Source organism: Microcebus murinus, chromosome 15 (genome assembly GCF_040939455.1).
Source record: "Microcebus murinus isolate Inina chromosome 15, M.murinus_Inina_mat1.0, whole genome shotgun sequence".
Classification (NCBI taxonomy): domain Eukaryota; kingdom Metazoa; phylum Chordata; class Mammalia; order Primates; family Cheirogaleidae; genus Microcebus; species Microcebus murinus.
The window spans coordinates 62,089,885-62,112,045 of NC_134118.1; the positions used below are offsets into that span (position 1 = coordinate 62,089,885).

The following is a 22,161-nucleotide window of genomic DNA, read 5'->3' on the forward strand; positions in this document are numbered from 1 at the left end:
AGAGCAGCCCCGAACTTTCTTGGTCTGGGGGTTTTATACCCCTTGGGCTGGCACCCCCACTGGAATGCAAGCAAGCCGGTTACAGAAGCCGGAGATTTGGGTTAGCTACATCCTCTTGTAAATTGCTGATTAGCTACATTGTTTTGCAACATTTTGTTTTTAACATAAAGTTTACACTCAACTACCCCTCCCACCTCCCATCGCATTCATATTGTCTACCTGGTAATTTTCCTTTTCCACAGTTTATGAACTTAATGCTGTTTTACTTATTGTCATTTTTACTGTGTGTTTTAATATCAGTAGGTCCCAACTGTCTTGTATTCTCTCAAATCCTTTTCCCTGCACTTTCAAAGGAACTTTAGTCATTTGGTATTTTTATTGGGCTGGCATAAAGTATATGAGGAAAATGAAAAATTCAACTTTTCAATCTAGGAACAGGGTATGACTCTCCAGGGAAGCCATTCCCTAGCCATTTTACATTGATTGCTGTCCTGTGTCAGATCTTCAATCTAATTGTGCGTTCTGTGTCATTTTTTAGTGGCATTTAAGAAAGTACTTCCACTCTTATCATTTCCAGTATTGCGTTTTACACATTTCTTTTAAAATCTCATTTTATTATCAGAAACATCCGGCGCCATGTTCCAAGGGTGCGATACCAAATTGAAAAGAGTCCTTGATTTTGTCACATCTGAACTAAGTGCGAGGTTAATGAGTTAGTATTTCATTCCCATTTTGCAGATAGAGAAACTGGGGCACACAGCGACTAAGTAACTTGCCTCAATCCGAGTTCAGGCTTGAGCCCATGTAGTCTGGCCCGGCCGGGCGGAAAGTCCCGTCTCCGAGACCAAACGCGAAGCATGGACGCGACGTCCCCACGCCGGGAGAGAGGACTCCCTGGGCTCCGCACCGGGGCGCTGTTGGCACGCGTGCGGGGTTCGGGCAGCAAGCCGGGGAGTCCAAGTTGCCTGGCGGCGGACACCAGGTGTCACCTGGCTGTGGCCGCCCAGCGCAGAGAGGGCGTCGGGCGGCGGGGAGGTGGCGGAGCGGGCGGGACGGCTGCGACGGGGCGCACGGGATGGGAGGAAGGCGCGGGGCTTCCCGCGGGGAGCCTTAAACAGCAGGGGAGTTCCCCACGCCGCACGTGGGTAGAGGGGCAGGGGAGCGGGCGGCGGGGCGCGCAGGGCGCAGGGGGCGCGCAGGGGCGCGCGAGCGCACGGGCACGGGCCGCGCCACCATGAAGGGCAACGGCAGCGCGCTGCTCAACGCCTCGCAGCAGGCGCCCGGCGGCGGGGACGGCGCGCGGCCGCGCCCCTCCTGGCTGGCCTCCACGCTCGCCTTCATCCTCATCTTCACCATCGTGGTGGACATCCTGGGCAACCTCCTGGTCATCCTGTCCGTGTATCGGAACAAGAAGCTCAGGAACGCAGGTAGGGGCTCCGGGCCGTCGGTCCCCTTTCCCAGCAGCTTGCGGGACCACGCCCTCCGCTCTCACGGGCCTTCGCTGAGCAAAGTTTCCTTCTTTTTCTTAAAAACTGGGGAAACTGGGGGCTCTGGAGTCATTTTCCCTGTTAGAGAGTACTTTTCCTTTAGGCTGCCCATCGTATAGTGCCTTTCATAGGACAATGAGGAGTCTGGGTCCCCAAGAGCTGGAAACTTTGCCCGAGTTCTCTGCGCTGTCAGGGAGCACCCCACAGTCTAGGGTTCCATGACTGCGGGTTTTTAGATTGAAGGGCACAGGTACCAGGTTGCAGAAAGTTCCTCAAGAATCACTTTCAAATCAGACCGACGAATCTACCAATTGCTTGGTTTTACAAGTGATTTAGTTTTCCCAACTTTATTAAAATAGGAGAAAACTTATAAGTGGGCAGAATAACAGAGCATCTGTTTTGGTTTTGTTCGGAGTTGTTTTGGTACAATTGAAGAAGAACTAGAGGTTCCTAAACGTGCTTTGGAAAGCCAGTGGTGCTCCTCCTAGTAAACAGGTTTACATTTTAAAAATAAGAAGTTGTAATGAAGCGCGCATTGACACATCATATACAACTAAAGATAATTTTGTGCCTGAGTTAAACTTGCTCTTTCCTCTGAGCAGTGAATTATTGAAGCTGGTTTGTCCACGGGATACTGTATGTTCTGGACTCTAAATGATGATTAGATCTTTGGTTCTGTGAACACTCTACTTCTCTATTTGGAGGCAAACTTTTGGGAGAAGGGATGGGGAAGGAACCATGCACTTAAATATTTGCCCGAATCAATATTTTTGTTCTAACGAGCTGGTTGATAAAAGCTCTAATTTTGTTTAGCTCCTTTTGAGGAGAGTCCTCCCCCTTTTTTTTCTTTTGCTTCCTATGGTGCTTGCACAGTGCATAGTTTAAGAATTAGTTAATGAGCACTTACTGATATGAATTGAATTTGAGTTAGTAAATTGAATAAGCTCACTTCATAGGTGATAGACTTAAACCAGAGGAATTCTGCCTTCAGGAAGAGGCTCATTTCCTCCTAGCAATAAAGGCAGCTTTCTATGGACCAAACACTGTTCTGAGCACTAACTGGGTTAACTGGGGTCAGCCCTGTAGCGGGGTACCGTTGTTACCCACTTTACAGAGGAGGAACTGACACGGGTTGGTCCCACGGGCTGTAAGTGTGAGCAGATGTCATCCACAGAACTTGTTTCTGGAGCTCCACCTGCTTCCTTGCCATCAACTGCAGCACTTAGGAAGTTTGTATCCTGCAGAACCTTTCATTTAAAAAGTGTTTCCGTGCCTGGACGATTCTGCTGCTTCTGTTGCATGAAAGGAGCTTATGGAAAGTGCTCCTTACATTTTACTTTGTATTTTGTTTACTTGCTAAAGCAACTTTTAAAGAGGATGATCTATAAAATACTACATTCCTGTCGCCGACTTGGAGACCCTTAGCTTTCATCTGCAAAGCTTTTGAACTTTCATATTTTTATAATTGAGATTGTGTATTCAGAGGTGCTGCTGTTGCAATTCAGACCATTTGAGGCTTTCTAGAATGGATGGTAATTTGAAACAGTGGGGTCATTGAAATCCGAGTTTGGGGATGCTTCTTACACATTTTGATGAGTGTTCAGCCCTTCCATTTCAGTTAAATTAATGTTGTTAGCTTTAAGGATGAAAAGGAACAAAAGAGAGCGAAAGAAACAAGAACACTACGGCATCTAAGCTTTGAGCTGGTATTTTCTTTTGATAATTTGTTATAATAGCAGTTATTTGTCCTCCCTTCCTCCCCTCAATGGAATGTGTTGCATTTGACATCCAGGGAAGAATTAAAACTGTTTAATAACCTGCATGGCAGGGACACTGGCCAGTCTGAGCAGACACAGACTCCAGACAGCCACTAGAGTCTTAGGTGCCTGAAGAATGTTTGCTCCGCTCCTGTCCAAAATTTCATACTTCCATTGATGCTTCCATATTATTTATTCTGAGTAAATTGCATAGCATAATGGGATGATTCCTGCAGTGGAACACTAGGATTATATCCTTGCTATCCACCTTCTGATTTGAGAAATCAGTTAAGTTACCAAACTTCATTTTCCACATTTGTCAAATACAGGTAATACCTAATCTTTTAGCCTGACATGATTGTTGCAATTGCCTAGTGAAATGATGCATATGAAAACACTTTGAAAAGGATAAAGCAAGTAATGTTATGTCTTTGGTTTTTTCTGGGTACACCTAACAAGGGTGTGATCAGTGTGTTGAAAATCCTTGAGCTGTAGACTTAGGATTCATGCACTTTTCCATATGTACATTTTACTTAAATAAAACTTTCCAAAAAAAAAGGTAAAAAGCAAGAATACTGTAATATTTTGCCCATTGAAAATTCAATTATCTGGCATTCTAACCTAGGTAGAATATAGCCAATAAATGGAAGTTAGCAAAAATGACAAGCTGTCACCACAAATTAGTTCTAACTTAAGAGTTCCACAAAACTGTGATGCTAGTGTCTAGCTAACCACGGATTTTAAGCAGGGAATGAGGAGAAAGATCGACACATTTAAAGAAATAGCACATAATAGCAAGCAGCATGGGTTAAAATAGACTCATTAAGAGCAGGTCTGAAAAACTGAACAAGCACAACTTTTTGTGGGCATTTTGTGAAGAAGCAAATGACCTTGCTGTCATTAACTGCTCCTGAAAGCAGTAGAGTACAATAATGTGCTTATTAATTATGCCCTCCTTCATCAGGGAAAGGTCCAATCATAGACAGTATTTTCTGCTTAAAAAGACAGGATATAATGCATTTTAGAATGATATTCATCTAAATCAGTTTATTATTATTATTGTTATTTAATTTGGATGTACAGTAGGGCAAACTTTCAGTAACTGTAAAAAAAAAAGTGTTCCCCCAAATGGCTCTATGACCAGATGGCTGACGCTGTGCTTGTTTCTTTCAGGTCTATATAGAATATTATCTATATCTACTCTGCATTACCACTCAGGGACTGTATAGAGTATTGAGAAAATGTGGACTCTGGATCACAGAGCTCTGGATTCAAACCTTTGATGCACCAGAGCTGTTAAGATGCCTACAGGTCTAGGCATGCCTAGTAAAGTTTTTTGTGTTTTTTTTTTAAATCAAAGCATAACTTACACACAGTACAATGACACAACCTAAGTGTGTGGTGTAATGTGTTTTTACATATGTATACACATGACCATCACTTTTCAGAAAGGACTTGAAAAAGGGGTGCTGAAAGTTGGCAGTACTGTTATCCACAACTTAAACTAGAAGTTATACTAAGCTGTGTACTGAAAACTATTTAATATCGACCTGAACTTTTTCTCTTTTACCATCCATGAGCAAATCATTGCCCACATTGGGCTTGACTCTTTGCTTGCTGCGTCCATTGCCCAGGTAGTGAGGGCTGAGACCCACGGCCTGCCCGGCACACCAGGCCCACACGCAGCAGTTTCAGCAGCCCCCTGCCTAGGTCTCACTGAAGGTGTCACAGGTGCCTTGATTTAGCCCTCAACTCTTCCCTATGCCTTGGCACTTGTCTTCTCTTTCCCTCCCTTCCCTCCCTGTTCCTTCTCCTTTTTCTTTTCTTCTGTCCCATTGTCTCTTTTTTGACTCCTCGAACTCTAATATTGTTAAATTACTATACTTGGATTCTGTCTCAATAGAGGCCACACTTGTATTTCTGCTTCCTAAATGTGCACCAGTAACAAAAACAGTCCTGAACTTACAAGTATGTTTTATTCTAGAAGTTTGTTTATGAATTTCTTAAAAGAATATTTTACATGATGGTTTGCCTCTTACGCTAATCCGTAAAATCATGCAAACCAACAATGTGGCTGAAATAACACTCAGAGTCACTGGGTCCCCTGGGGCCAGGGAGTCCCTGGAAGCAACCTGCCTCACTCTGAGTTTTGAGGCTCCTGGGACCCTGTGGGAACAGGACAGAGCAGTGTGGAAGAGCTCCGGGGAAGGTTCATTTGCTGCCTCAGACATGTCAGGAGAGGCTCAGAGAAAAGACCACGATAGTGGAAGATGGGCTTTGTGTCAGAGAAAGGCAGAGACAAACCAAAGTATGGATAACTGCTTATACACCCAGCGCTCTGTGATGGGGACAAGCCTGTCAGATACTACAGGGAATGTGAAAGTAGTCTGTCAAGAGCATGGGTCCTGAATCTGGACTCCAGGGCTTTCTACTGGATGGATCTGTGATCATGGATAACTCATCCCCTCTCTAGACTGTTTTTCACATCAGTAAATTTCTGGGGTTGGACAAGACCTGTGAGTTTCTTTCTGGTTCTAATGTCCTTTGATTTTTATGATTATTAAACTCACCATAGAATTGGAAGTTATAATACTATGAAATTGACCAGCATGAGGATTGTGGATATAATGACATATGTGTATCTAATAACAGGTAGCATGGATCTAGGAAAGTATGTCCTCAGGATAGCGTGCCTTGCTTGGCCTAACCTATCTGGTTCACTTCTCACACGTATCTCTCTCTTTTTCCTACTTGAAAGAGAATGAAGTAACCAACCACACAGAATAGTTCAGGCCTCCTTTGGTGGGAGTCTTTCTGACTGAGAAGCAGTGGCTTGGTACTCTGGGATGTTTTTAAGTTCCCATGGCTTTGGCTAGGATGAGCTGGGAACCTTCTTGATGAGCTGGTGATGTATGTAAGTGAGAAATTCTCCTGAGTGAGCTAACTTTCGTGCCACTCATTCATTGAGCCACGGTGAGAGACTAGACCTGTAGTGACCTGCTCAAGATGTAACCACTCTGGTGGAGCAGAGTGGCACATAGGTGTCCAGCCTGGCCATTCAGTTTGCAAGGACACACCTCTAAAGAACAGCACGGTTCACAGTTCACACGAGTGAGCACATCACCCTCACGTGAGTGTTCAAAGGAGGATGGAAGATAAACACTTCACTGTGTTATAAGCATTTAGCAAATAAAGCATCAGATAGTCTCTTCTGCAGCATCAGTTGAGGATGTCTGTGTTGAGGTCATGAAAGTGGCTAGTCACATGGTTTACTGGTGATCTGAAGACCAGGGCTCTGTGGGATCCTTAAAAAGAAAACATGAAACAAAACAAAATATCCATACATTAACCAATTGCCCAATCCAAAAAAGCAAAATAAAAAGCCATGCATTTTGGAAAATACTTTTGAATCATTTTATCCTTTCAGGAATTTATTTTTTTTTCCATAAAGACTCATTATGCATTTTGTATTCTTTTCTCACCCTAAATGTTGCTTTCCTGTGATGTAATGGATATCCCTGGATATCATCCTTTTTTGGCCTTTTGGCTAAGATCAAGTGTAATATTCTTGATCATCAGATGTAAGGCAAACAGAATTGAATAAAAATTAAAATATAATGTCTGGGATTTGGCAATTGCAACAGATACACAATATTCCTCTACAGTCTGATCTGGTATCTTAATATATCGTAAATCTAAGCCTCTTGTGATAAAACATTAGCTTCCTTCTTATTCTTCTGGTTCATAATTGATTTTGCAGAACATGCTGGTCATCTTTTGATGAACATTTCCACTTAAAATACAAAAAGTTTACAAAACCCACATCAAACCAATCTTAATTATTATATAAATTTAATTTTTTGAGCCTAATATTTAATTTTTAAAATTTATTTATGAATTTGTGTTTGAAACATTTTTCAAGCTTGAGAAAATTGAAGTAGGAAACTAATAGAATTGTACTTTGTGTTACACTTTCCACAGACAGCTTATTGGTCTGATTTCTGTCTTTTATACAGTAGAAAAATTATTCTATTGTTTAGAACATCTAGTGCTTTGAACTTATGCGCACAGAACAACTTACAGTTTTCAAAGCACTTTTCCACATTTTGCATTTTTTAAATGCATATAACAACCTGTTCAGGCAGATAAGAAAACTGAAACTCAAAATTCACAGGCAAATGATCAGTATTTCTTATTCCAGATCACAACCCAGTGTGGTACAGTGGAAGGACCACAGGAATTAAAGTCAGAAGATCAAGGTTGAGTCTTGTATCAGCAATACATTTATTTGTAGTATGTTTTGGGTACGGTTATTCAACCTCTCCTAGCTGTAGTTTCTCTACCTGTCCAATGGGGTTACTAATTATCTCACAGGGATGCTAGGGGGATAAACTTAGATTCTGTCCATCAGTCTACCCACCTACTCATCCATCCATCCACCCACCTATCTACCCACTCATCTATATTTTTTGAAGTTATAAAGTACTATACAAATAGTACTATTATTATGTTATTAATATGATATATTCTATGCTGAGTTCTTTTTAGATTGTTTTTAGTTTTTAATGTTCACTTCTTTTTAAGTGTATTTTTAAAAAACAAGTAGACAATATGAACTGTTAAAAAGTGAAATCAGGCCAGGTGCGGTGGCTCACGCCTATAATCCTAGCACTCTGGGAAGCTTTGGCGGGAGGATCGCTTGAGGTTAGGAGTTTGAAACCAGCCTGAGCAAGAGCGAGATGCCGTCTCTACTAAAAAAATTGAAAGAAATTAATTGGCCAACTAAAAATATATAGAAAAAATTTGCCAGGCATGGTGGCACATGGCTGTAGGCCCAGCTACTTGGGAGGCTGAGGCAGAAGGATTGCTTGAGCCCAGGAGTCTGAGGTTACTGTGAGCTAGGCTGATGCCAAAAAAAAAAAAGTGAAATCAGTGAGAAATTAAAGGGTTAGGATCTAATTCTTGTTCATGACATTATGCAGATTACACAAATTCTCTGATGTCTCAGTTTTCCCTTTTTGTAATAACCATTATCTCTTCACAGCAAGTAGGCCTAAGATTTAGATTCTGATTATTTCAGTATTCAGGCTGTTGCTTAATATTTAGTGAATCAACTCTAGAAGTTATAATAACTTTCTTGGACAAGCACACTACCATTCAAAAAGTTACAACCTAACTTGTATTGAACAGACTTGGAAATTGATTTCAAGCTAATAAAGTCCATGCTTAATAAAATCTCCTTTCTAATAGGTTTCTTGTTAGCACTGTTGTTTTCCTTCTGTAGCGCTTCATGATATTTGAAATTATTGGTTCATGGCAGTTTTTTAGAGACATTTCATTGATTTCTTTTTACCCTTGCATGCTTAGCTGTTATTTAACTTTTTATGGCTTTTTTTCCTGGTTTGTGTGGTACATTGTTCTGGAATCCTAAGTTTTTACAAATTTGTCAAAGTAATTCCCAGAATTCCTTGGAAACCTTAGGACAGTGGTTTCAGACTATCAAATACATGATTGAATTTGTATTTGATCTTGGGTTCCTCCAACTAATCATCTGGAATTATTCCTGGTAGCAATTTTCAGTATTAGGTTAATCATGGATAGCATAGAGCTTATTTTTGCTAGCTTTCAGGATCCTTTTTCTCTTGGCAATTTTGAAAGTTAACCAAGGATAAAATACTCCTAGATTAAACCTCCTGCTATTAGTTTCTTCCTACATTTGATGTTCTGTTTTTGAAATACCTGCATTGAAAAGGATCTGCCTTGGAAACATTTTAAATCTCCACAGAGTCCCCGAAGCATATCCTGCTCATTGTTTATTAGCACCCTTAAAAAATAATAACTAGAATATTTGAAGTGAATAATAAGATCTTTACAAGATACCTTGAGTTTTCCCATTTTTCCTAAGTATTTTTAGGTTGCCTAGCGGACAGAAATACCCTGTCTTCTAAAAAATAAATTCACATACTCCTTTAGGCTTTTCTAGGCTATCGAAGAGGCAATTAGAGGCAATTGTTTTAGAAGAAGCATTTGTGCACGGACAGAACTCTGCCTGGTAGCATCCGTGTCATCTACGCCTCTCCATAAAGATAGTTCTTTAATCATTACCTCTCCAGTAGGTTGACTAATCAAGTCGACCTGAAACCTCAGGGCTCTGTGTGGTATCTCGGTAACTTTTAGTGAAATTTAATACAGTTGCAGATGAGAAATAAACTTCTGGATTTTCTGGTTGAGGTGCTTAAAGATTTTTTCTTTCACAGAGCTTCACACTTTTGGCACTCATATTGAAGAAAGCAGTTTCAGAAGAAGGGACAAGAAATATTAATATTAAATATCAAGGAATGAGGGTGAATTTGAGTTGTTGAGCTTCTGGTTTTAAAAAATAGCATGCATATTTGCTTTGATATTGAATGGCGTTGGTGCTTATCAAATTGAATATTTATTTGAATACATAGTTATCACATTCTGACAATGTAAGATAGAACATAAATGGTCAGTAAATTTTTGATGGTTTGTCAAAATGCAAGACACTGCTAAGCTTGTGTAAAACACGGCTCCTTTAAAAGAGATGACTTTCTATCAAGGCACTCTAAACATTTTTTGTTCTTTTCATTTTCAAATAAAAATAAGACATGGAATACAAAGGTGTAAGATTAGGAAAGTGTACAGCAAAAAAAAAAAAAACTTTTCAAGAGACACATGAAATTTGGTTGGTATTAATAGATGGTAGCTGGGACTTAAAGCAATCATGACAATTTTTAAAAGCTGTTACTTAGGATGAGCGAACAAGGTAGTAACTGGGGAAAAGTGAAAACTAGTCCTCACATGAAACACCGTCAGATTGAGACAGACTTAATGAGAGAACTTCAAAGAAACTGGTCAATGATAGAAGCAAAGCATAGCTGTTTGAGAATAATACATTGGCTCCGTATCTTTTGAAGAAAGTAATGCAGCCTGAATGAACACCTGTTGGAGAAGGACAGTTTGAGAACTTAAACTTTTGTTTTCTCACATAGCTATTAAGTGATGAATGATAAAAATTTATAATCAATAATTAGTATTTCCTCTTTGGTGATTTTCTTAACATGTTTAGGAATACAGAACTCTTGTGATCTCAGAAGGGATAATGTGTGTTCATCCTTCATGTGTTCATTCCCTTTTTCTTTACTGAAATACCTAATGGATGGATCCTAGGTGCCAGGTATAGGATAAGCAGCTTGGGACCAGTTTGGTTTCAAGATAAATACTATTCCAGTTCATTCATTTTTATTTTAAGATTTGGTTTACATTTCAATTTTCACTTTTAAGAGTTTTGTTTGCCAATTAGTTTTAATTTCATTTTTACCTTTTGTTACTTACTTAACTTATATTTTTTAGCTTGCCTTTAATTGTTCCCTCTTACTTGAGTTTGGAATACTTTCAGCTATTCTCATTTTGTATGTGTGTGTGTGTGTGTAGGCATTACAGTCTTTTACTAAATGCATTTTTAAAAAAGATTGTTTCTTATACATCATTTTATAGATGAAACATTCCTTATCTATGGAAAATTAGTCCCATTAGAGACTCATATTTTTTGTGACATGACCTGAAGCACATGACCTCTGGGACCAGGTGGCCTGGAGTAAAACTCTGACTCTGCCATGCAGTAGGTGAGACCTTGGGAAAGGTACTTAGCTTGTGTTGTTCCCTCACTTGTTAATTTGGACAGTATTAAAGTTTTAAGGATTAAATGGGTTTCTATACTTAAAGTTCATTATGTTTAAATATAACATTACAGAAAGCAGAATACATTCTTTATTGTTTAGTATGTTCCATGTAGAGTTATGACAGGTTAATATATTTTTGTTTTTAAGGCAGAATACAATACTTAATACTTGGAGATCTTTAAAAACTCTGTGGGTACATCAAAGAGTCAAACTTTGAATTTTGAGAAGTTACTTCCATGAGAATATTTTCATACTTCTGTAGTGTTAACTTTTTCCCTTCTTTTTTTCTCATTGATTTAATTTTAACATGTATTAATAAATAGGGCAATATGATTGTGCCATTTTAAATAATGACAGTATTTCTCTTTCAGAATTTAGCAATTCAGAGTTATTCTGTGCAGTTAATGTGCTTATTTAAGCTGGGCTTTTCGTTGACTTCTTCAAAGTTGGGAAAAATGTCTAAAGAAATAAAGACTCCTATCCTGAAAAAAGTTAATGTAGTTTTTTTTTTTTTTGATTGCCTGTTAATGTGGCTGAAGTATTACATTTTTGTCTTTATTAAAGTTTCATCTTAAATTCTCTCAGATGAATAACAGTGCAGACATCAGTAATTTGTCTCCCATTTAAGGAAGAAAGGCTGAATCAATCAGCTTGTACCGTGGATGTTTTACATATTACACGTCTCCCTAACAAGTAACCAGATTTAGAAAATGAGCAGAATTCTTAGCAGGATTTTACACCTTTAAAACTGACTGAAATCCAGACTAGAGCAAGAAGGTACTTTGACTATTTTAAAGGAGTAAGGTGTTCTTAGTCTATTCTATTGATTATACACTACATTAATACAGCAGTTAAGAAAACCAGTCAGCTAGCTTTTTTTATATTAAATAGCAGCAGAGAGACAGTATTCAAGTTAAAGAGTAGGATGGAGAAAATTGGAGACACAGTGGAACAGAAAGATTGAAGGGCCAGGAAGGCAGGTGGGAACAAGGATGCAAGGGAGAGAAGGAGTTCTCAGGTGGGATGGGCCATTGTGTGGACAGCGTGTGACATGAAGGGGTATGATGTAGACAGTGTTGTATGAAAATAGCATGATGTGGTCAGTGTAATATATGAACAGGTATGATGTGGACAGTGTGTGATATGAACAGGTATCATATTTTAGAGATTAAAATGAGGATAAAGGCTGAGAGATGGAGTCAGCAAGAATGTCACCAAGGACTGAGAGACAGCTGAGCAATGTGGTGAGGGTAGAATCCAGATATTACGGGAAGATTGATTAAAGTGGGTGGCTGTGGATAGCCTTCTTTGGGGAGTTCCTGGGGAGAAGTGAGGCCGCTGGCCGGAGGAGCAGGAGGATGGAAGTAGGCGCGTTGGCCGCGGAGAGACCCCTGCAGCCTTGGGATTACCTGTGGCTTTCCAACCAGGGGAGGAACCTTCTATGAAGCAGAACGTGTGGTTTCCACCCCAGGGGAATAGAAATAATAAATGAATAATCATCCAAAGCTGTACGTGTGCTGCACACTCTCACACCCTCACCAAGGCCATTATGATCGTGATCTATTCCACATCCAGAGAGCGAGGCTGTGGGCAGCTGTGGCTTACCCCACGTCATCTGAGCAAGCAGCATAGCCAAGGTTAGATTCCAGGTTCTGTTTGTCAACCTGTGGTCCACACTGCCTCTAATAATCTGAAAAGGCAAGTTTCTAGACATCTTTGTGCTTTGATGTCCAAAAATAAAGCCTTCCCCTTTCCCTTGCCCCTCTGGGGAACATTCCTTAATCACCTCCAGTTTCTCGGCTTTCCCTGGTCATACCATTAACACTATACACATGGAATTTTTTCTATACAAACCGGGTTTATAAATAAATTAATTAAATCAAATTTCTTAGCCTGAGTCTATGGATTTGCTGTATAAAACAGATTAAAATACCCAAGAGTATCTGAAGTACATTTTGTTTTCCTCTCTGAAATAATCTTTGCTACCTCAATGCTAAAGTTCGGGGATAGTTGTATTTAATCTTTATGAGCAATAATTCAGTGGGTCTGTAATCTTGCATTCCACACAGTGAAAGTCTAGGCCAAAATGAAAGACAGAATGTTAAGAAAACCAATGTCTTGGTAAATAGAGCACCAGATTTCTGTTTTAGTACGGGTGTAGTTTAGTGGCTAAGGGTGCATTAATTCATCCAGCAAACCATTCCGAGCATCCGTTATGGGCCAGTCTGTGCTCATAGTGAGAATTTGGAGATTTGTACCCACAGTCGGGGCCTCAGTGTCTTGGAGACGGGCTTCTACGTGAGTGTGCGCAGTGTCGTGTTGCCTTGTAGGCACATCCAGGCCTGGTGAGGACAGGATGGGAGAGCCATGCCAGGAAGCATTCAGAGTCTGTAACTTTTGCCCAGCGAGACCTGTGTGTTTCTGTAAGATGGCATAGTATGCAGCTCCTCTTTATCAGTAAGCCAGCAACCTCCCAACCTCCTCACAGAGCTGGGATAGACCTTGCCTAGAAACAAAAGCTGAGACAGAGACTCACTCCTCGTGCTGCCAGGAGGAACTTGGACACAAGGAAAGCAGACTTGGCAGGGGCAAGGGTCCGGCAAGGATGGGATCTCGGGTGGAGCTGGGACTTGGCCTGATCCATGGTTAGGGCCTGGGCACAAATCCCACACATTTGGCATTGCTTGAGGCGAGGGGACTAACCTTTGTACTCCAGTGTCAGTGGGTCACTGGTCACTGAGGGCAGTCTCTGGAGGAGGCAGCTGTGAACACTCACAGAAACTTTAGCCTGGCAAAGGGGACCTGGGTCAGGCATTAGCAGCATCTACTACAACGCCTGTGAAACAAAGAGAGTGTGCAGAAGCAGCCTGGAGACCAAGCTCGCTGTAGTAATGGGCTCCAGTCACCATTTTGAAGAAAGCACACAGAAGGAAATTAATCCTCCGCAGGTTTCATCATTGCACAGATGTGATTACTATCAAATTAGGGAAAAAGTGGCTAGAGCTGTAGAAATATTGTTGAACAAAGTCTTAGCTTAAGGCCCAGACTTTGCACAGTGTCATCTAGGTGGACAGATTTCTCTGTGATTCATGTAAAAGCAAAATGATGAGAAGTATTCGTTCAAATGCAAGTCAGCCTGAGGCTTGCAGAGCATGGGATTTCTGAAAAGACAAAAAGTAAGGATCTGGGCAGGATAGGAAATTCTTAGAGTCTCACCTAGTTAGCCAGGCGAGACTTTCACTTATTAATGCTGGAGCTGCCACAGTGCCTAGGGCCTTGTTTGGACCTTCTGAGCATAAAAAGTATGTGGCTGCGGCTTCATTTCCACCTTCTAAATCTTATACAAAATTCTTTTCTGGATCATACTAACCCATGGCTATGCAGGGAGGGGAATTCTGAGGACTATAGTTCCAGTTTAGCTAATTTGATACAATACAAATCCAATGCAGTCCAGTCTTTGGCAACTTGGGATCTGTCTACATCTTTTTTAGCCATTCTTGATGTCTAAATAAAGAAAACATCAAAATTATGCTTCCATCTAACATTATACAACTCTACCTTGTAAAATTGAAAATAAACAGCCCTGTTCCTAAAAGACAATACGATCTCTTCATGCAACTATGCAACTTTGTATGATTCTTTTTTTTCCTTTTTTTTATTTCAGCATATTATGGGAGTACAAATGTTAAGGTTACGTATATTGCCCATGCCCCCCACGCCCCTTGAGGCAGAGCTTCAAGTGTGACCATCCCCCAAACGTTGCACCTCTCACTCATTATGTTTGTATATACCCATCTCCTCCTTCCCACCTGCCTGACACCCAATAAATGTTATTCCTATATGTCCACTTAGGTATTGATATGTTAATACCAATTTGTTGGTGAGTACATGTGGTGCTTGTTTTTCCATTCTTGAGATACTTCACTTAGTAGAATGGGTTCTAGCGCTATCCAGAAAAATACAAGAAGTGCTATATCACCATTGTTTCTTAAAGCTGAATAGTACTCCATGGTATACATATACCACATTTTATCAATCCATTTGTATTGATGGGGACTTGGGTTGTTTCCACAACTTTGCAATTGTGAATTGTGCTGCTATGATTCTTTGATTCTTATTATTCTACCTGAGTCACATTCCCCATTGATATCCTGTGAGTTAAATACCTAGATGTAAGATTCACTACTAACATCTCACATTAGATGGTAGGGGAATAGCAGAGGGAAGGAGACAATAATGGTTGATATATTCACAAATTCTTCACAGTAAAGTAAGGAAGAAATACTCATAATTATTTTAGTCCTCATTTCCGCAGCTGGCCACATGGTCACAATGGGTATTTATAACTACCTTTTCACTCCCCACTCCCTCTGCCCTTCGGTTCTTCACCTGGTTCAGATGGCTTAAACCTTCATTCCTAAAGGTCCAGGACACTGGCATTCCTGCCCATTTGGGGTTATTTTAGTTTTCCTTTGGCTTCAATCACAGGCAGTGGGAGCACTGAGACTCTCTAGGATTCCTTGCATTGCAGACATACACTTCTCTACTGTGTAATAACAACCCAGTCAGGACTAATCAATCCCAGTGAGCACAGTAGAGAAAGAACTGCAAAAATCGGAAAAGCAGTGCCGCCTTGCTGGGGCCCTTCCCAGGTGGAGATCACAGGACTAGTTCAGAGGGAGGCACTTCAGACAAGCCAACTTTTTAGTTGTCTCTTAACTTACTTTACTCATATCTATGCCACATTTCACTTCCAATTTAAAGTTTTATTCACAGGAACAAATATTTACTCTGCATCTTTTAGTTTGTGTCTTCAATAGCTCTGAGGCTATTAGCTGTTTCTTCTTATTCTGCTTATTGCAATTATTTCTCTACTTCTTACCACCTTGCACAGCCCAAGCCAGTAACTCGGTGAGGGCAGTGCCTGTCTTAGACGTCTTCCCCCTACCCCACGCCACCACCACCTTGCTAGTAGAGTGGACTCTGAGTGTTCTCCTTCCTCCCATCTGTACTTTATAATTTCCTCATTCTAATATGCTATGTAGAATTATGCCTGAGAAGGCTCTAAGCCAGAGGGCCCAATTTCTGATCCTCCTACCTGTGTAGGAAGACGTGACCTTTCTTAGGGAAGTAACACTGAGCGAAACTAACCAATCAGCTGGGTTGCTACAGTTTTGACTCTTTCACTAACCAGTTTTATTGCTTCATCCAAATCCACATTTCTGCTTCCTTCATCTCTAAAAAGTGGGAATTATCCAGGGGAGTCACTGACATACCTCTCAGTCTTCACGTTGTGTGATTCTGGGATTCCTCCACAGTAAAGACTGGAACCAAATCCAACAGAGAAGAAATTGTTAGCCCTTAGCAGATATTATTTTAAATTTCCAGATGCATTATCACGCTGGTTGCATAGAGTCTCGGGTATCTGTGAACATGGATACATTATTAAACTGGAGTTGCACAGAGCTCAGAATGGAATAGATGGCCTTGTAATGTGTATCATTATGATTAAATTATTTAATTACACCTATCAAGTGAAGCTCATAAAAGAAATTTCTTTTCTCCTCCCGCCCCCTACCGCACACACACTCCACACACATGAGCACGTGTGATATAACTCCCGGCTACCTGATAGCCACGTCTGCACAGTCTAATTTTTTATCTTCAAACAACTGTAAAACAGGATTAATTCAAAGCAAATTGAACTAATGATTCAATTAATGTAATTACTTGGACAGTAATCAAACATAATTGCTATAAATAAATGGAGCAGAGGATTAAAGCCATGAAAGCAATTTATGACATCATTTGTGATTTTATTTTTAAGCTCTTCTGAAAATAAATCTATATTAGGACAGTATGTCATCATGACAGTCTTGGGAAAAATGAACTGTTACAATGACAATTTAATTGGTAACTGAACTTAATATGCTATAGATGTTTTTAAAGTATTAAACATTTTGAGTTAAAATTTTATTAAAATATGCCCACTTAAGAATTTAAGCATTTCATTGGTAATTGAAAGTGATCTGAGGGGAAAAATCAATTTGTGTTGTGACTTTAATTTGAACTAATAGAACCAATTTTTAAAGAATTTGCTTTTATGGCAATTTATCTGAAATTCCTACCTAATGGCACAAACTTTTACCTTTATTTCAACACAACTGCTATTTTAATTGTGTGTGTGTGTGTGTGTGTGTAATAATTTTCTTGGGGGAAGTTCCAGTAGAAACTTCAAGGACATAGGCTATTTTATTTCAGATGTTGAAAGGTGACAATTAATTCATCAAGCATATAAGCAAAAATCACTGTCCTGGGAGCTTTTCAGGATACAGATATGAGAACAACACACAGGGGCTATAGTCTGGAAATACAGGAAAACCAAGTTTACAGATGATAGAGCAGAAGGTGATACCTGCTGTCCCTCCACCTGGACGCTCCTCCCTCCCTGCCTAGCCTGCTTCTCCCACATTTCCACTTCTGTTCATACTCCTGTGCTTCTTACTCTATAGTAATGTTGTTTGTTTTCTGGGTTTTCCTGTCTGTTAATTCCTATTTTCCCAGCACCTCATAAATGTATTTAATAAATTTTTGTTGAATGGAATTTATTATAATTTAATCTAGATTAAAGGTGGTGCAAGTAAAGTGGTTTAGGAGGCCTTGAAGGTGGAAGCACTTACATCTGGTTGGGCAAATAAGCAAAGGCTTTGGGCTTTTTTTTTTTGGAGATGGACTTGAGAAAGTGGGCACCATTTCAAGAGTTGAAGTGAGGAAGCTTTGGAGGCTGAAGGAATAGCAAGACACAAAAGCAGAAGAGCTCAAAAGAAAAGAGTGTATTGTCAGAACATCTCATAAAATCTGACTAGGGTTTTTTTTTCTATACTTAAAAAATATGTTGAGTTATTTTATTAATTAATTTTATTTCTCTATTGCTTTTTTTTTTTTTTAACAGAGACAGGGTCTCACTCTGTTGCCCTGGCTTGAGTGCAGTGGCACAATCACAGCTTACCGTAAGCTCGAACCCCTGGGCTCAAGCAATCCTCCTGCCTTAGCCTCCCGAGTACCTGAGACTACAGGTAGATGCTACCACACCTGGCTAAATTTTCTTAATTTTCTGTAGAGGTGGAGGTCTTGCTTTGTTGCCCAGGTTGGTCTGGAACTTGTGGCCTCAAGCAATCCTCCTATCTCAGCCTCTCAAAATGCTGGGATTACAAGTGTAAGCCACCTCGCCTGGTCTATATTAATTTAGAAAATCATCATGTACTCGGAATATTTCAAGTTTAATTTTTGTACCTTAAGTTCTTCTTAAAATCTAAGAGAATTTCTGCCTTTTCCTTTGGTTTGAGGTAAAGGAGTCACAGAACATGAACATTTATAGAGCACCATACACTGTGCACAGTACTTGACATAGATTGCCTCATTTAATGCTCACCACAACCCTACGAGGAAGATTATCCCATCTTACAGGAGAGGAAACTGAAGCTTGGCAAGGTGCAGTGACTTGCCCCAGTTAGCCAGCGAGTAAGGTGCGAAGCCAGTGTTCTCATCCACGAAGCTGATGGCATAGCCCTTTTCTTCTTAACTCCTGCGCTATGGACAAGGACCGACTGCTCTCCAAGAACAGAAGCTAGAGGCTCCTTTGAGAACAGTTGAAGAACTGTAGAAGCGTAAGAGACCTGGAACTTGAGGAAGGTTTGGCTGGCCTGAGAAATAATGTGACATGAGATTTCTCAGGTAGTGTAGAAGTTCCAGAACAAAAGACATAATACAAGTATTCTGAGCTCAGGATTTTTTCAAAGAAGAAACCAAACAGTTTGAAAGACAACAGTTTTGAACGTGGAATATGCCCTGTTTGGGGGATGCAGAAATCTGTGACCAATGCACCCCATGTGCTGAGGGCAACAGTGGGATTCCTTGCTGGTGAAAACCGACTCCACTTCATTTATAACGTCGCAGTAGGTGTGATGTCAGGTCATCGGAGCTGTGGAAACAGCTCTTTCTTTCATAACCGTGAAAGAAAACCAGTACGATCCATGCAGAACTGGCATTAACCTGTGCTTTATAAACCTTTCTCTTTTAGGAAACGTCTTTGTGGTGAGCCTAGCGGTGGCAGACCTCGTGGTGGCCGTTTATCCGTACCCGTTGGTGCTGACGTCGATATTTAACAATGGGTGGAACCTGGGCTATCTGCACTGCCAAATCAGCGCTTTTGTGATGGGCTTGAGTGTCATCGGCTCAATATTCAACATCACTGGGATTGCCGTTAACCGCTACTGCTACATCTGCCACAGTCTCAAGTACGACAGGCTGTACAGCAACAAGAACTCCCTCTGCTACGTGGTCGTCATCTGGCTGTTGACCGTCGTGGCCATTGTGCCCAACCTGCGCACCGGGACGCTCCAGTACGACCCGCGGATCTATTCCTGCACCTTCGCGCAGTCCGTCAGCTCGGCGTACACCATAGCCGTGGTGGTTTTCCACTTCATCATTCCCATGGTCATCGTCAGCTTCTGTTACCTGAGAATATGGATCCTGGTCCTTCAGGTCAGACGGAGGGTGAAACCTGACAACAGACCCAAACTGAAACCACAGGACGTCAGGAACTTTGTCACCATGTTTGTGGTTTTCGTACTTTTTGCCATCTGCTGGGCCCCTCTGAACTTCATTGGTCTGGCTGTGGCCTCAGACCCAGCCAACATGGTAGCCAGGATCCCAGAGTGGCTGTTTGTGGCTAGTTACTACATGGCGTATTTCAACAGCTGCCTCAACGCAATTATATACGGATTACTGAACCAAAATTTCAGAAAGGAGTACAGGAGAATTATAGTCTCGCTGTGCACAGCCAGGATGTTCTTTGTGGATAGTTCTAATGACGTAGCAGATAGAATTAAATGCAAACCATCTCCATTAATGACCAACAATAATCTAATAAAGGTGGACTCCGTTTAAAAAAGCAAAGCATGCCTGGGAAGATACATATACTGCTCAAGCTCTCACTCGTTTTTCATGTTTGCCTTCCTGTTGATGGAAGTCTAGGAAAACAGAGTGCTTGAAGAAACATCAAGCTCTTAAGTGGTTGCTTCTGTGGCATCTGAGCTTATGTGCTATCAGCTTTGTGACAGGTCTCAAATTCTACTTAAGAGAAATACAGAATGGATAGAGAGTTATATGTTCATGGAAGAACTGTCCAGGGACAGGGGAGAAAGTAAAATGCTGAGTGGATTCAAGTGAAGAAAGGGTTCACAAACATTTCTTTTACTGTGAGTGCCACAAAGGGGGTAATTGCCACCCCCCACCCAACCAACTTCTTGAAGATTTCTAGTAGGAAAATGAATAGAGCATTTTATTTATAAATGAACAAAATTTACTTATAAATGAGTAGACATAACAAAAGGGAAAGTGGAATGAGTGACTCTTCTTACAGAGGGAAAGGCTGAAAATAAATCAGCGAATGACTCGACAATAGCAACAACCAACAACCACACAACCCTCACAAACTTTCAGTTATCATTGTTAGCATTGGGTGGCTACAGTCATGATAAATACTTGCCACTCTGTATTACAAGTTGCTCGTTCAACCAGATAAAGAGCTAATTATTTAACAGAGCTCTTCTTCAGATGTCAATTGCCATAGTATTTTAAAGCAGTCACCATGTATATAATTTTATTAGACTTTATTACACATTTGATTTATTGTTTTGTGTCACTGATCAGCTGCTTTTAATTGATCTCTGTTAATTCATTAAATGGCTTAATCAGTTCAGTATAAATGACAAAGGATCAAGTTGCCGTAAATTTTTGGACATAGCACTGAATGTGTCCTGGATTGTTACTGTAGCTGGGCAAGTAGATAATGTAAGCCAGATAGCTTTTCTTTTATAGATATCCCAAAACAATACTCTTCAATAATTCATTTCAGTGTTTAACCACCCCAATAATACTGAAAGCCTAGGAGGAGAAAAAATGCGTAGCAAAACTATGGCTTCATAAACTTTCGTTGTTATATCCCAAATGGCTGTTTGGGGCTACCGTGAGGTTTGTTACCTACAGTGCTTTGCTGCAAATCACAGCCATGTTTTCTTATATTGTAAAGGTCTGTAACAAAATTGTCACATACTAGAATAAGTTGGTGATTTGCAACTGTATACATAAGAAAAAAAGTTATCTAGATACATTTGCTAATATCTATATATCTAGAGGATCAGAATCTCCTAATTCTGGGATTATTTTAAAAGGCTTCTCTGATGATTCTTTTCATCAAGCATATTTGGGAAACACCAGATTTTTGTTGTCATTGTTGCTGGTGGGGGCCAGGCTGTGTGAGTTATCTCCAGAACTTTACCTGAATCATTTGTGTGTAAAAGTTCTAGCTCTTATAAAATCAAATGTAAATGGTAGAAATAATTAAAGTAGTGTTTCAAACTTCAGATAACTGAACCTTAAAAAAATTAATCATGTACAACTGAACACTTTTTAAAAATTTGTATTACACCCTTTTTTTGATGCTTGAGGTGAATTACTTTGCTAACTGTATATAGTATGATTCTTTTGCAATTTATAGAATTTTATTTCTTGATTTATATATTGTATTATATTTGCATTGTACATCATCAAAAATACTGAATAGAAACTGTGCCCTCTAAAAAATTGCCAAGTAAAGAGTATCTCTATAATCGTGAAATGATTTTCACCACCATCAGAATACTAGCTAGTTAAAATATTGCCGATAAAACAGCTACTCAAAAAGATCAAAGTGAAAGACCCAGGTTTCCTCTATGAGGATCCCTGCTTAGAAGACTTGTAATCATTCAAGGTATTCTTTCTGGCCTCCTGGCTGTGTTAAACAGAGACTCCTTAGTTCTGTGTGTGTGGTTTTTGTTTTTCCTGAAAAGCTCAGATATGGGAAGAATTAGGAAGATTCTTTTGGGAAGAATCTCAAGATCACTAGATTACTATTTATGAAATGACTGTTGCACAGTGCAGATTGGTATCTGGGTTTAATATCACTGGAGTTTTGCTGCTTTATGCAATAAGGAAGCAAACTTTCTCAAGAATTCTGCAAAAGTTGTGTTAACCAGCTATAAGCCTATGGTTAAGGTAAACCTTTTAATCTCTCAAAATTACTTATTTACCAAAGAATTTTTGTCAGCCTTCGTCTGTCAGATGTGATGATGTAACAGTGCTGACAGGAAGAGAAATACCATTATTTTGACT

General features: G+C 40.1%; 1 protein-coding gene across 1 annotated transcript; it reads left to right on the plus strand.

The window, feature by feature from the left end:
* The first annotated feature begins 1,162 nt into the window (after positions 1-1,162).
* On the plus strand, positions 1,163-19,903 carry MTNR1A (melatonin receptor 1A). Its single transcript, XM_012784869.2, has 2 exons — positions 1,163-1,427; positions 19,028-19,903. The coding sequence occupies exons 1-2, from the start codon at positions 1,235-1,237 to the stop codon at positions 19,894-19,896; spliced, it is 1,062 nt and encodes a 353-aa protein (XP_012640323.1). The 5' UTR covers positions 1,163-1,234; the 3' UTR covers positions 19,897-19,903.
* Positions 19,904-22,161: the final 2,258 nt, after the last annotated feature.